The sequence below is a fragment of the Populus euphratica genome, unplaced genomic scaffold, assembly GCF_000495115.2.
Source record: "Populus euphratica unplaced genomic scaffold, PopEup_1.0 scaffold3.1, whole genome shotgun sequence".
Lineage (NCBI taxonomy): Eukaryota > Viridiplantae > Streptophyta > Magnoliopsida > Malpighiales > Salicaceae > Populus > Populus euphratica.
The window spans coordinates 4663898-4678816 of NW_011499847.1; the positions used below are offsets into that span (position 1 = coordinate 4663898).

The 14919-nt window shown below is 32.4% G+C and overlaps 2 protein-coding genes across 2 annotated transcripts; both read left to right on the top strand.

Moving 5' to 3' along the window:
- Nucleotides 1-2753: 2753 nt before the first annotated feature.
- LOC105109090 (adenylyl-sulfate kinase 3-like) lies at nt 2754-6526 on the top strand. The gene is made up of 7 exons (XM_011003686.1): nt 2754-3128; nt 3368-3508; nt 3924-4073; nt 4262-4380; nt 4543-4627; nt 4712-4758; nt 5487-6526. The coding sequence occupies exons 1-7, from the start codon at nt 2924-2926 to the stop codon at nt 5583-5585; spliced, it is 846 nt and encodes a 281-aa protein (XP_011001988.1). The 5' UTR covers nt 2754-2923; the 3' UTR covers nt 5586-6526.
- A 4602-nt stretch (nt 6527-11128) lies between these two features.
- LOC105109097 (endo-1,4-beta-xylanase 2-like) lies at nt 11129-13687 on the top strand. Its single transcript, XM_011003699.1, has 6 exons — nt 11129-11167; nt 11268-11487; nt 11832-11995; nt 12083-12181; nt 12296-13084; nt 13334-13687. The coding sequence occupies exons 1-6, from the start codon at nt 11129-11131 to the stop codon at nt 13685-13687; spliced, it is 1665 nt and encodes a 554-aa protein (XP_011002001.1).
- Nucleotides 13688-14919: the final 1232 nt, after the last annotated feature.

Here is a 14919-nt window from a genome sequence, read left to right on the forward strand (position 1 = left end):
TTTTATATGATATTGTTTTCCTAGATAAACTTGTTTTCAAATCTCACCAATCATCATTTTATTTTATTCTTATATTATATTTGAGTTTTTTTCTTTTAATCTTTTTTAAAATTGATTTTTTTTTTATTATTATTATATTGGTTGAGAATTGAATTCTTTATGTTTTTTTTTGGCATAATGATCTAGGTTTCATGATGCATGGGTATTAAATGTTAATCTAGATTGATATTGATATAGTTTTTTTACATTGATTTTTTTTTTAATTTTTTTTTTAATGCTAAGTTTACTAAAAATTAAGTTTTTCTATTAAATTAATGCTAGCTCAAATTGCTATTTGTTTTTTTTTATTATTTTAATTTTTTTTTATATTGATTTTTTTATGCTTCAATATTGGTTTTGTTAAAAATTTAATTTTTTTTATCTTTTTCAATTTTTTTCTATAATGATAGCCAATCTTGCAACTTATGGCATGAGTTAACTATGCTAATCTGAATTGATTCGAGTTTTTATATTATTTATTTTATTTTGTTTTAATGTTAGATTTTATTATTATTTTTTAATTGTTTCTTTTGTTTTGGGTATTTTTTTAAATTATTTTTTTTAATTTTATTCTTCAATATTAAATTTTTAAGAACTGGTCTTTATATTTCTTTTTCCACTTATTAATTGTAGTTTCATAACTCGAATCAAGGGTATGAAATATTAACTCAAATTTATATTAGTAGTTCTTTTTATCCCGTTTTAAATAATTTTTTGTTTTTTATTTAATATTAAATTTATTAAAAAATAAGTTTTTTTTATTTTTAATTTACTTTGCATAAAAATCTTATGTTTCGTGTTGTGAATTTTTTATATTAGCTTTAATTGATTTAAGACTCTCATTTTTATTTTTATTTTTATTCTTTAATGAATCATCTTGGAATATAACTTTGTAATTCTTTTTAAAAAAGATTGTTTTTTTCTCCATAGCTGCCACTTTTTCTCTCTAGATATGGTAAATTTATTATCATTGTCTTTCTTATTATACAATGAAGCTAAATCATTTTATTGAATCTAGTAGGATTTATAACTTGAATTTTAAGTTTGTTTCGTACTTTAAAATGCAATAATAATATTTAAATATTATTTTTTGAAATTAAAAGGAGAGTTAACCTGGCCGCTACAAAACGCAAGCCATCTTTCTACCATCGGACTAAAGGGAGCATGCATATAAATTTTCTAGGGCAATTCTAGGGGCATTAATTTTTTATTTCCTGTCAAGTTTTGCTTCGACATTTATTGCAAGAAAAAAACTTCAAGCGTAAATATTACTATATCTAATAAAGTAATTACAATTACAAAATTAAATGAATAATAAAATATCAAATATGTTATATTATGTCACTCAACACAGAAAATCAATAAAAAATCAAGTATCTTGAATAATTTTAATAAAAAAATTAAGTATCTTAGTATCATTCAAATTTTTGTTGGTTATAAAAGACAGTAAAAAATACAATCCTAAAAAGAGTGTATATCGGCAACAATTGTTTAAAAATGTGCTAGTAATTATTTTTTAAAGTAATTTTTTTTATAAAATATACAAAATTAAAATATTTTTAAAAATATTATTTTTAATATAAACATTTTAAAACAATTCAAAAATATAAAAAATTAAAATATTTAAAAATATTATTTAAAATACAGTTCTCAACAGCCCGGTATAGGAATTTCAGGCTCATGGAGTCCAATTTTATTCTACCATACAGCAGAATTTTATTTTTTCATAATAACTCAATTAAAAAAAATAAATAAAGGATGCGTCGATGGTTTTAGCTCACCGTGCCCCCCAAAGAAAAATAAAAAGGATGCGTTGATGGTATTAGTGCACCCTTTATTTTAATAGGTTTTGCAGTTTCTCCCTTTGGCTATATATTTATTTATTTATTTATATAGAGGTTGTATTTTAATAAAACATGCTCTTTAGATTAAAAAAATCTCGAAGAAAAGGCAAGTCTTTTCAAATATTAGGGTATTCATTTATATAGCTAAATTAAGTATAGATTTATAATTATATTTTACTCAATTTTTTATATTTGATAAATTACAAACTTGATTCAATTTTTTTAAAAATCTATGTGAGTTAAATATTAAGATTAATCATGATTTTATTTAGTAATTTTTAAAGATACAGCTAAAATTATTTCGTTTATATTTTTATAGTGATATTAAATATGTTAAAAATAAATTCTTGATGTATTCTTGATAATTTTTTTTTCTTACTTTCCTCGTCATTTTATTTTTTTGTTATTAGATCTTGAATTTTATTTCTTAACTATTAATTTTTTATAAAATTTTAAGTTGAATTTGGACAAATTAATTATTTTGAAAAAAAATCATTACATAATTGTTATTCTCATATTGTGTATGTAATTAATATTAGAGAACATGTTTGTGTTGGACCACCATTTTTAATAATAATTTTATGCAGAATTGATTTAAAAAAAATGATTGAGTTAAAAACTTTATTATTTTCTAAATATTCCCAAATCGATATTATTCTTCCAAAATACTTACCTAACCTTATCATTTTTTTTTAAAAAAAACACCCTATCAAAACCAAAATATTTACGGCTAGTGGGCAGTGGCTATTATAGCTGTCGAAAACAAAACTCAATTATTAAAAGTACAATCCCATGTCCATTAAAAATCAGGATGTCGTGTCAGTATTTTTATTAGCCTCAATAAATCATTAAAATATCAAACCACTTTCATTCCTTTCTGTCTTCTTTTCTTTCCATAATTTACACATTTCACAAAACTTCTATAACTGTCGTGTTCAACAACCCCGTTTTCAACTCATCGCACCCCGATTTTCCAATATACAGTATCCTTCCTAACGTTTATAACATTTTTATATGTATATTAATTATTTGTCTGAGAGATGAATGCTTCCGGGTTTAAGCCAGCACTGCCTGGAATTTCGAGCTCGAAAAGGCTCGGATTTTTTAGCTTCAGTGGCGGTAATCAGCCCTTTGATTTGAAACCGAGAGGGGTTTGCCTGATCAAGGCTGCCATGGAAGAGACTCGGACGCTTAAACTGGATGTGAATGGCATGGTGGAGGATAAGCTGCCAAATGCGCACGCAGGTAACTTTCTTTACTGGGTTTAATACTTGTTTTATAATTGTAATTGGATTCCAGCCAGTTTATTAAAGTTTAGCTGGTGAAAAGGTAAAAGATTCCACGGTGTTTGACTTTTGATGTCCTTTTTACTGGAAAGTGTGTTAATTAAGGTATTAATTGCGATTGGGATTTATCGAATGGATTCTTGCTCTTCTTTGTAAAGTTTGGATTTTGAATTGATTCTTGACATGGGTTTTGGATAGGCAAAAATCATAACCAGTTGTCTACAATAGGAAACTCAACAAACATAAAGTGGCATGAATGCCCTGTTGAAAAAATTGACAGACAGAAGCTTCTCAAACAGAAGGGTTGTGTTATATGGATCACCGGTCTCAGTGGTTCAGGTTTGTTGTTCTTCCTTCATTGAATTCTTCTTGTTTTTTCGTTTTTTCCTTCAAAATAAAATTGGGTTGATTGTCAACTGATTTTGACCAAGTTTGTTTGATTTAAATCAATAGTGCTTTACATGTTTACTATTTTTGGCCTAAATTCCCGTGGTGTGTTTGTTGTTCTGACTTTTTGAATCAAAGGATGCTGTTTAAATTTTGCTGATTAAGTGCTTTCACACAAACAGACATGAAGCTTAGCATGTGTCGCGTTGATTCTGTTTTTTATTTTTTGGTTGCCTTTGGATTTCTATTGCCACTATAGGAAAGAAGTTGTAGATTTCTAGATAACTTGTGTATTTAGTCCTCTCCCTTTTCTTCCTCTTGCTATATCTCTTTCATGCCTTCTTATGCCCTGAAACTCAATTGATAGGGAAGAGCACTGTAGCATGTGCCTTGAGTCACATGTTGTACCAGAGAGGAAACTTGTCTTACATTCTTGATGGCGACAACATCAGGCACGGCCTAAATCGTGACCTTAGTTTTAAAGCAGAAGACCGTGCCGAGAATATACGGAGAGTTGGTAAGTCCTGTATTAAATGTTTTCGTCTTTTGATTTTTCTGTAAAGAATTACTTGCTATACCATCACGTGCGAGTGCAACAGTTGGAATGTCTACTCACTTAATAATGGTTGATTAATAGTAATTTACAATCATGGACTTTTGGATGATTGAGTATGAAATTTTATAATTTGCCTCTTTTGTGTTCAGGGGAGGTAGCAAAACTTTTTGCAGATGCTGGATTTATTTGCATCGCCTGCCTGATTTCTCCATACAGAAGGGACCGGGCTGAATGTCGTGCAATGTTACCAGGCGAAGATTTTGTTGAGGTTGGTGCTTCGCCAGCTTATGACTTATTTTTCAAACTACAAGTGCAGCAAGTTGGGTTTTATTGTAGTTTTTTGTTTTCTTTCCTTTTGCTTCTTAGTTTTGGATCTGACTTTCAGATGTTGTTCATGTTGCTAATCATGCCTGACAGAGCTTATTAACAGGTGTTTATGGATGTTCCCCTCCAAGTTTGTGAGAACAGAGACCCAAAAGGCTTGTATAAGCTTGCTCGTGCTGGAAAGATCAAAGGTATTCTTAGGGAACTGCAATGCAACCGAGTTCTATTGGCTTACTTAACTATTAAGAGTTCTAACATTCATTTATATCTTACAGGTTTTACTGGCATTGATGATCCATATGAACCACCATTGGATGCTGAGGTAATTGTACGGAGCAAAACAAAATATTCTGGCCAGGATAAATGCTCACGGATGCACTAACATTCATATACACCTGCATGATTCGTCGCTAAGGGGAATGCAATGTGCTTTTTTTCTTTCATTTGGATGATTGATGAAACTCAGAAATTGCGGCACTCCTAATTTGGTTCTGCCTAAAGCATCAAGAAAGCAATAGTGATATTTACTTCAGTGCATGAATTGCCATGTGTTTAATCACTCATTTGGTTTTGTCTTCAGATTATATAAAAAGCCATGCGGAGAAAGAATGCTAATTTGCGAGTTCTTATAAAAAATTAACCAACACTCTTCTTTATATTGTGCATGTGGGTTGCTCGTGGGATATATTTTGTTGCTGAAAATGGTTGACTTAATAAAGAGAACATTATAGAAGCATGCTTACTACATTAGGACTTTCACATTCCATGAGTGGTTTAAGAAATCTGTTGTTAGAATTTGTTATATTAATAGCAGAAGGTGCAGAGTAGGGTGAATAACAAAACTTTACCTTGATCACCTCTATTCTGTTGTTGTTACAGTTATGTAGCTGGCTCGCATTGGTATTTACCAATGTGCTGTGAAGAAGCCTAGTTGTCTCCTCCTCATCTCTTACATTTCTTGTACCACCATCACTATTTAATTCTTCTTTTAGCTTGTAACATTCTTGCATATCATCAATATATGGTATTTATTGCTTAAAGTTTTTTCAGATAGTATTGCAATGCAACACAGGAGACTGTTCTACCCCATGTGACATGGCTGAGAAGGTGATTTCTTACTTGGAGGTAAAAGGATATCTCCAAGCATAAAATTGCTGCTGCGATCACGACTCTCAGTCATGATGCCTTTGTTATTGGAGTACTACTAGCAATGGAGGAAGCTGCCCGCTTCCCTAGTTGATAAATATCAAATAAATCGATTAGTCTTTTGGTGTTTTGTTAGTTAATTTATCAATTAACTAACGAAACCTTCTTGGCCTCCGCAACATGGATGGAAATTTCATTTCTTTTGATTTGTATTTATTAATTAATCTGGAACTGGCTCGGGAAATATGTAAAATACTTAAGAATGTTTCTATGGGGGACTTAGTTATGCACCAAAATAGAGAGAAAGGAAAAAATAAGAGTGTATATTCTTATTTGATTTCTATGCATTTCATATTTGATTGTGCTTCTTTTCTCTCTGCCGCTTTTTATTGCAATTGCTACAACACTGTTGAAGAAATTGGAATTTCGAGTTCAGCAGTTCTAGTTCATGAGATGTCCTATAGTGCTTCCATATGCAGAGGTGGAGTATTGCCTTACTGCTGTTGTCAGTCTCATTTCTCGTTTCTAGTTTTGGCCAAGACAGGGATTGTTCTCGTTGAGGCGATGCTTTTTCAATCCGCCTGGATCGAGAATTTCTCTGGAGGTAACCGTGAGACAGCTTTAGAAAAGGTATTCTGGAATGCCCTTTTTTCTGGTTGATTAAGCAATCTCGCTGTCGCTCTCACCGTCCTCTAACCCTTCGAAGCCAATTGTTTGAGCGCGTAACCCCAAAGTCAACAAGCTACAGGCGAGCCGGTATCAAAGCTTCTCTTATGTATTGCTATAGCCAGCGTAAGAAGGTTTCGTAGCTCAACATTTTACTGGCAACAATGAGAGTAAATAAATATATAAAAAAGTTTATATTTATCTATGCATTTGACAGATGACACTCTGACTGTAATCATATTATTCATATTTGCTATTCTTTGTTAGATTTGGGATTTGTGATCTTCTCCCTCGTTAAACTCATGACTGGAATGTTGACATGGTTTATTCCTTGTGCCATTTCTTAAAACCATTTATCTTGGCTATTCCCTATTCAAACCCTTTGGAGTTTTTATGCTGAATGTGAAAGGATTTTGACCCCTTTTCTAATCTTAAATAATTTTGATTTTGTTATATCAAGTAGCAAGGCCATTAAGGGATCAATTTCTGCACATTTCTAACAGGTCCCTGTCCATGATCATACCACTGAACAGATCCAAAATCCCTGCAGGTTAAAGCCGCAGCACTTGTTTTATCGGAGGTGGGAAGGTATTTTAGAATACCTCCTTTTCTAGCACTATCTATTTGCGTCTATTCATTCACTTTGTTTTTTTTAATCGGCCTCGTTCTCTTGTCTCGAGAGCATGCGTTTTGAGCTCAGTGTCACGAAGAGGCTGGGGCAAAATCTTCTCCTTTTTTATGAAGTGAAAGCATATGTTGGTGATTGGGTTTGCCTTGTGCTGTGTAAGACGTACTGATAGTACGACTGTCAAATAGATTGCAACAGCCTCGCGCTTGCAGCCTAGCACTTGCATGGTGCTATGAAGTTAGTCGAAGCTCATGGCTTGGGCCCGGATAAATAGTCCTAGTTGTGGAAGTATTTTCTTCTGCCCATTTAACCAGTTATGGCAAGTGAATTTCTTATGTATTATTAATAACTAAAGTAATAAATTCCATTTTTCTTTTATAGACAAGGAGTTGCGGCACCAAGGCTCTTTGGGGCGGATCCTGCCGAACCAAACATCAATAACTCGGTGATTTCATAAAAAAAATTTAACTTCCTTTTAAATCCACATATAATTTATAAGCTGAAACACATCTATTTGTCATCTCATATGTTTAAAAATAAGAAATCCCAGTAAAAAAAGAGATTAGAATACATCTAACTTGTAATTTCTGACTAACTTAAAAAAAGAAGAAGAAGTGAAATGATTTTGAAAAAAGGTATTTTAGAACACCTCTATTTTGTGTGTGAATCTCCACTTTCAAGGTTCCCATTTCCATTGTACCGGCATCGAACCCGTTACCTTGTTGGTTTGAATGTTAATCAATGAATCAAAGCCAACAAAGCACAAGCGAGGCCGGTGTCACGAACCCTTAAACTTTTCTACTTGTTCGAGTAACAAACATGTTGAAATTTCTCCCTCTTCAGTGTAAAACAGGATGGGTTATAATCCAAATTTATCTTGAAGTTCCGAACCCAATCCATCATTGATATCAAATTTCTTGAATCAATTTTACTATACTATGCACGGTGACTGTATCAATGCATTAATCAGTAATACACCATCTAGGCACGCGCCCAAATAACATTTCACAATTTTTTTTTTAAATTTAATTTTTAAATTTATTTGATGTGTTAATGTTAAAAATAAAAAATTATTATTTTAATATAATTTTAAATAAAATATACTTCAAAAAATAACCATTACCATATCACCATTATTATATTTAATATTAGAAAAATCTGCGTACGGCCTTTTTCAATGACACCTAATTTTCCTTTTTCAAATGTGTTTTTTTCAATGATTTTCAACATCAGTTTGAGAGAGATGGATGATAAACGAAAAAAGATATTTTGAAATACTTATTTTCAAAGTAGCACCAGTTTAAGCTTTGAAAATATAACTGTGATTATTTTTTAAATAATTTTTTATATTAAATTACATGCTAATATATATTTTTTTATTTTTTAAAAATTATTTTTAATATCAGCATATAAAAATAATTTAAAATATATTAAATTTTAATAAAAAAATTTTAAATTTTTTTAACCACATTCTCAAAGAGTGCCGAACTCTCCTCTTGAAAGCTCTCTCACCTGCTTCGAACCCACGACTTAATGGGCTCTGTGCACGGAAACACCAGATCACCAAGCCACAAGAAAGCCGGTCATCTTAACCTATTTGCCTCCTGTTTTTTCAAAATGGGCCACACTGGGCAGGCTTGCTATTGAAGTCGGCGCTTTGGCACAAAATAAAAAATTGGGGCCGGCGTGTTCGTGCAAATTCAAATTCAACATGTTACTACAGTGGCAAAAATACTTCTTGGCGGCTTGCTTACAAATGCGAAATTACGTGCAGGTAAAGAACTTTACTTGATTATTCCTGTTCCTTGTATGGTGAAGGGTGTATTTGGAAGAGATGTAATAATTATTTTTTAAAATATGTTTTATTTAGAAATATATTAAAATAATATTTTTTATTTTTTTAAAATTATTTTTTATATAATCAGATTAAAATGATTTGAAAATAAAAAAAATTATTTTTTTAAAAAGCACTTTTAAAACATAAAATAAACGGACTCTTGATCTTTAAAACATAAAATAAGCCCTGCACCTGTAAATCATCACCTGTTCCTTCTGGCCATTTTCGTTTCGTTTTTTTTTTTTTTGGTTGGGGTGTGGGGGCTCAGTGAAAACTTGCAGGTATAAATAGGCGTTGCTCTTCGGGTTTACGAGTTGCTCGATCGAGCTGAGTTCAATGATTAACGAGAATTAGTACAAGAGTAGAGAATAATGGCTATTCAAGTTCAAGACCCGAGTTGTTAATGGCATTAGTAAAGAAATAAAACTCTATTTGTTTTCCTCCTCCACGTAAAGTTTGTGAAGTAATTAAGCAATCTCATTTCTCAAGCTTATAATACAAGATTTCGAAATCCCTTATCCAATTATTTATAATTCTAAGCAGAATATTACGTAATTGAACTTTGCATGAACAGGGGGATGCTTCAAAGAGAAATTGAAACCAAAGTGGAAAGAAGATGAAAAGATCTCTCGTGTTTCGAATTTGGTTTCAGTTTCTGTGTCATTCAATACAGATAAGTTTTTACTGAGAAATTTACGACTTATTTTCATGTCACAATCAATCAAGCATTAAAAAATAATTATTTTTCGAGATTTTTTTTTGTACACAACTTTTTTTTCAAATTCAAGGTACATTTTCAATATCTTTATTAAAAAGAATAACAATTAGATCCCTGTATACCAAGAAAATCATTTTAATTAAATACAAGCAACTTGGTCATATGGGCAGGCATGTGGGCTCACCAGGCCCACTCTCTTTTTTGAACAAGCCCAGCCTAAAATGATTGTTTTTTTTTTTTTTTTTTTGCTCAATCTAATCATTTAGGGTGTGAAAGATTTTTTTAGCTCTTTTTTATGGACAATTTCTTAAACTAGAAATAGGTGTATATAGACTAATTACACATATATAGTAAAAAATCTTTATGCATGTATTAAAAACCTGACTGTATTTATATCGGAGTTCAAATTCAAGGTATCTCAGTTTGAAAAAAAAAAAACTTTTCAAGAAACTAATGCATACATCCAAAACAAAAAAAAAGATTTAAACAATGTGTAGTCAGGTGCATGGGAAGTGCCTTGTTGAAGATTCGAGGCAGTCAGATCAAAGCTTCTCTACGTACAATTTGTTTTCTAGACGTAAAGTTAAATAAAATAGAGTTGTTGATTGATTTTTTTCAATAATTAAAATAGAAGAAAGGGAGATAAATGGGAAGGGAGAGACTGATTTAGTAATTAAAAATCTAAGATCCAATCTTATAGTCTACCAAAATAATGGAGATTATTGTAGAGTAATAGCAGTCACCAAATGGGAAACAAATCTGGCTCGGCCATTACTTTTTAAGAACTTCTAGATACACTGGATATATTTTACGCCTTCCCAGATATTATATTTCTTTTTTTTTTTCTGATGAATTTTATCTCTTGCTTCCCTCAATTCGATGAGGATTCTTCGGCTTCTTCTTCCAGCATAACTCTAATATATATATGTGTGTGTGTACCGTATTTTTTGGAATTGTAAACTCTCTCATCACATCACTTGGTATGTTTGTTCCCTCACATAACATACATGCATATTAATTAGTTAATTCAATTCAATATATTTTTTTTAATTTTAATTTCTTCATTCAACATCTAAATTATTGAAAATTGAACTTCATAATTAATTTTAATCTATTTTTTATAAAATTATTTTAATTTTATGATTTGCATGAAGTTAATTTAATTTAAATTATAGCACAAAACAATAATCTATATGTTGTTTTTACTCGTGATCTCATGGTTAATCTTGATGGGATTGTTCATGGATTTCAGGGCTACACTCTGGCTATTGTATAATATGAAGGCAGGAGATGAAAATGGTGGTCAGCTTCTTCTGCCACTTCTCAGTATTATCCTTTTTGCAGGTTTGTTTCCTCCATGATTTGATTAATGTAGCTATCAGCAGGTGTACTGTCAAAATATTAGGCAGTCTTGAAGGTCCTCTATTTCACAAAGAGATTGTTCTGTTCATTTCTTTTTAGGGAGAAAAGGAAGTATTCCCAATTCATTATTAAACATCTGCTGTAAATCCACAATATCAGCCTCCCTTTTTTTTTTATTTTTTTATTTCACGTACCTTTTATAGCTTGTTCAGCAAAAATTAAGAAAACAAGGCACCTAATTATATATTTGACACCAAGTCTCTAAGATATTTTATGAATTACTGCCACCACATAACGTAATGTACGTCTTGCATGTTTTGCAGGTCTTCTAACCAATGCCTTACCCTATGATTACTCGATCAGCCTTGAGGCAAGCTCAAATTAAGATCAACTTTTATTTATTTCGCAAAGATTGTGCATAATCTGAAGTGATTAGAGGATTCATTATCTCTTTGTCTGATGGTGTGATTTCAGTGTTTGGAAAATCCTCTCAGACCGCAGTATAATGGAGGAATCATTGTTAACCCAGAACTAAATGATGGACTAAGAGCATGGTCCACATTTGGAGATGCGAAGACAGAACATAGAGAATCCAATGGCAACAAATACGTTGCGGCTCATTCCAGGAATAATCCATATGGAAGCATGTCACAGAAGCTTTACTTGAAAAAGAACCACCTCTATACTTTCTCTGGTACGCATTGCTGCTCCCCCTCTCCTCCCCAACTCATTTTAAGTTCACAGTGTGGTACTAGTGCCTGAAAAAGAGGGTGGCGAAAACAGAATTCTATTACCAGTAAAATGCTGAAACTGCTTACGAAATCCTGAAATTCTAAATTGATTTCTTAATTAAACAGCACTTAACACCAGTCTGCTTTCACTGTGACGTCTTGTCTCATCAGGGGTTAAGACTGGGTCAAGGGTGTCTGCGACTTCTCCAAAAAAAAAAACAAAAGAAAAGAAAAGAAAAGAAAATTGCATAACATTCTGTTCTTTTGTGATTTGATCATGTTAATATAGTGCTTTGAGTTAATGCAGCCTGGGTACAAGTTAGCGAGGGAAATGTTCAGGTAACAGCCATTTTCAAGACAGATTCTGGCTTCAAAAAGGCTGGTTCCGTTTTTGCTGAGCCAAAGTGCTGGTCCATGCTTAAAGGTGGCCTTACAGTGGATGCATCCGGCCCTGCTGAGCTATATTTTGAGGTACTGATACAGTCTCTAATTTCTAAAACATAATTATGGTCTTATTACCGCTGTACCTGTTTACCATTTCCATTCTTTTTTTCTTAGAGCAACAACACCTCGGTCGAAATATGGGTTGATAGCATCTCATTGCAACCGTTCACCGAGAAAGAATGGAGGTCTCATCAAGATCAAAGTATTGAAAGGGTTAGCTGACTGATAGTCCCATCTTTCATCGTTTATTTAATTACAATATTTTTTCCTGGCTAGTTACGAATCAACATTTTTGCACCTAATTGGATACATACATATTCGTTGCAGACTCGAAAGGAAAAAGTTAGAATCCAAGCCATAGACGAACAAGGCAATCCCCTCTCAAATGCAACGATCTCCATTAAACAAAACAAACTGCGCTTCCCATTTGGTTGTGCTATAAACAAGAACATCCTCTCCAACACTGCCTACCAAGATTGGTTCACCTCAAGGTTTGGAGTGACAACATTTGAAGATGAAATGAAGTGGTACAGTACCGAAGCTACACGTGGCCATGTTGACTATTCAGTTCCTGATGCCATGCTGGCTTTTGCCAAGCAACACAATATAGCCGTCCGAGGCCACAATGTGATTTGGGACAATCCTAGGTACCAAAATGGATGGGTAAAGTCACTCTCACCGAATGATTTTCGAACGGCTGTACAAGCAAGGGTAGGGTCAGTTATGACAAGATACAGAGGCAGGCTTATAGCATGGGACGTTGTTAACGAAAATATGCATTTTTCTTTCGTTGAAAGCAAATTAGGACAGAATGCTTCTTCAGTTATCTACAACTGGGCTGGTAAGACTGATGGACTCACTACATTGTTTCTGAACGAGTTTGATACCATTGAAAACAGTGGTGGTGGTGCCGCTTCACCTGCTAAGTACCTTCAAAAGCTCAAAGAAATCCAGAGTTTTCCTGGGAATGCCAATTTGCGCTTGGGGATTGGACTAGAGTCTCACTTTAACATTCCAAACCTTCCTTATATGAGATCTTCCCTTGATACTCTTGCTTCTGCTAATGTTCCCATTTGGCTCACAGAAGTAGATGTTCAAGGCAACCCAGCTCAGCAGGTAAGAGATCTAAGATACAAAAATTACAACCTGTCCTCTTTTAGTGCATCTTCAAATTGTTCTGGAGGGGTTAGGCTTCTCTCATGTCGTAGATAACATAACTGATCATTCTGGAATCGAAGCTTAAATAGTAAATTAAATAAGAATGAAACTGAAACAATTGTATTAGATTCCCTGATTAAATGTACTAATAATATAAATTAAATCGTCCATTATGATCTAAGAACTAATTGTTAATTTCGTGGGCAGGCACTATACCTGGAGCAGATTCTAAGGGAGGCATATTCTTACCCAAAAATTGCTGGAATAGTGATGTGGTCAGCATGGAAGCCACAGGGGTGTTACAGCATGTGTTTGACTGATAACAATTTCAAAAACTTGGCTACCGGAGATGTCGTGGACAAGCTTTTGCATGAGTGGGGGGGTTCACGTATGGGCCTGACAGATGCTAATGGCTTCTTCGAGGCTTCCCTTTCCCATGGAGACTACAATGTGAATATTATCAGCCATGGTGTGACAGATATATCTTCCTCAACTAGTAACCTTAAGGTGGATCCAACTATTGCCGGCAGAACAACTTTGATCCACCAAGTTACTGCTTGATTGTTTCTCTAATAGTATAGGTGCTTTGTGTTATCAGTTGTCTAAAATTCAAAAATAAAATAGGATAAATAAAATAATATTTAGTTTATAAAGATCCAATATAATAAGAATATAATAACTTGCAATCATCAAAAAAAAAAAAAACATAAACATTTCTTTAATAAGAATTTCTTTACCATTCACTTACTAAAAATCCTTTTATAATATACTTCTCAAAATTTTAATAACATCACTTTGTTGAAAATAGTATTCAATATCTCTGTACAAAATAGTGTAGAAAAACCACCCTTAAAACACTCATATGTAACCCTTTTTTATAAAGAATTTTAGAAATTAAAAACTCATATATTCTCTCCCGATCTAAAGCTAATGAACTTATTTATTGTATCCACTAAATAAGTTATAATAAAAAATTGTTTCTTTTTAATATGAAATAAAGTTTTTAGAGGATTTTAAGTTTCATCAAGACATGATACTTCAAAATTCTTTAAGATTAATTTATTATTTATCTATTATTTATTTAAATCATGTTAATATTTTATATTAAAAACTTATATTGTAGATTAAATTTAAAAATAAATGAATACATTTTTAATTTTACTCTAAATTTGTTCATTAACCGTGTTTTTTAAACAATTTTTCCAACATTATCATATGGTTCCATATACCACAACTTTCTTTTATATGCTTCTATATATTTGAAATTTATGAGCTACAACAGGCGAGGGTTTTGTTTAGGTGCTGGTATGTTGCAGCTGGATGTGCAGACTAATTGAACTGCTATAAATTCTCATTCATTAATGAAAAAAATATAAAAAGGATTACTCCGCAAAGAAGAAAACAAGTAAATCTTTGATTTAAGGAGACGTAATCAGGTAAAATGATGGGGAGGAGAAAATCACAACTAAAACCCACGAAGCCCTAGTGTAAACGATTTTCGAGCCGCTCAGAATTGGGCTAAATGCCCAGTTTGGGTAAGAGCAATAATTTGGTTTTGGAAGAAACCAACTCCCCATTTAGTATTATATCTTAACGCAATTGGTTTCATACTAGGTCCACTTTAAAGAGTTGCCCTAAGCTTGATGACACGAACCCATCCCCCTTGCTTTTGATCTACCCATGCCAGTGGATGCATGTCACTATCCCCAAAATTAATGTTTGATGTGATTTTAGGCAAGTTGCTGTAACTCACTACAAACTTGATACGAAAAGTTAATTAGCCTATTGATCCA

Coding starts and splice junctions, on each gene's coding strand:
- LOC105109097 (XM_011003699.1), top strand. CDS start 11,129: ATGCCTTACCCTATGATTACTCGATCAGCCTTGAGGCAA. Junction 11,488..11,831: donor CCACCTCTATACTTTCTCTG/GTACGCATTGCT, acceptor GAGTTAATGCAG/CCTGGGTACAAGTTAGCGAG. Junction 11,996..12,082: donor CTGCTGAGCTATATTTTGAG/GTACTGATACAG, acceptor TTTTTTTCTTAG/AGCAACAACACCTCGGTCGA.
- LOC105109090 (XM_011003686.1), top strand. CDS start 2,924: ATGAATGCTTCCGGGTTTAAGCCAGCACTGCCTGGAATTTCGAGCTCG. Junction 3,509..3,923: donor CACCGGTCTCAGTGGTTCAG/GTTTGTTGTTCT, acceptor CTCAATTGATAG/GGAAGAGCACTGTAGCATGT. Junction 4,628..4,711: donor TCGTGCTGGAAAGATCAAAG/GTATTCTTAGGG, acceptor TATATCTTACAG/GTTTTACTGGCATTGATGAT.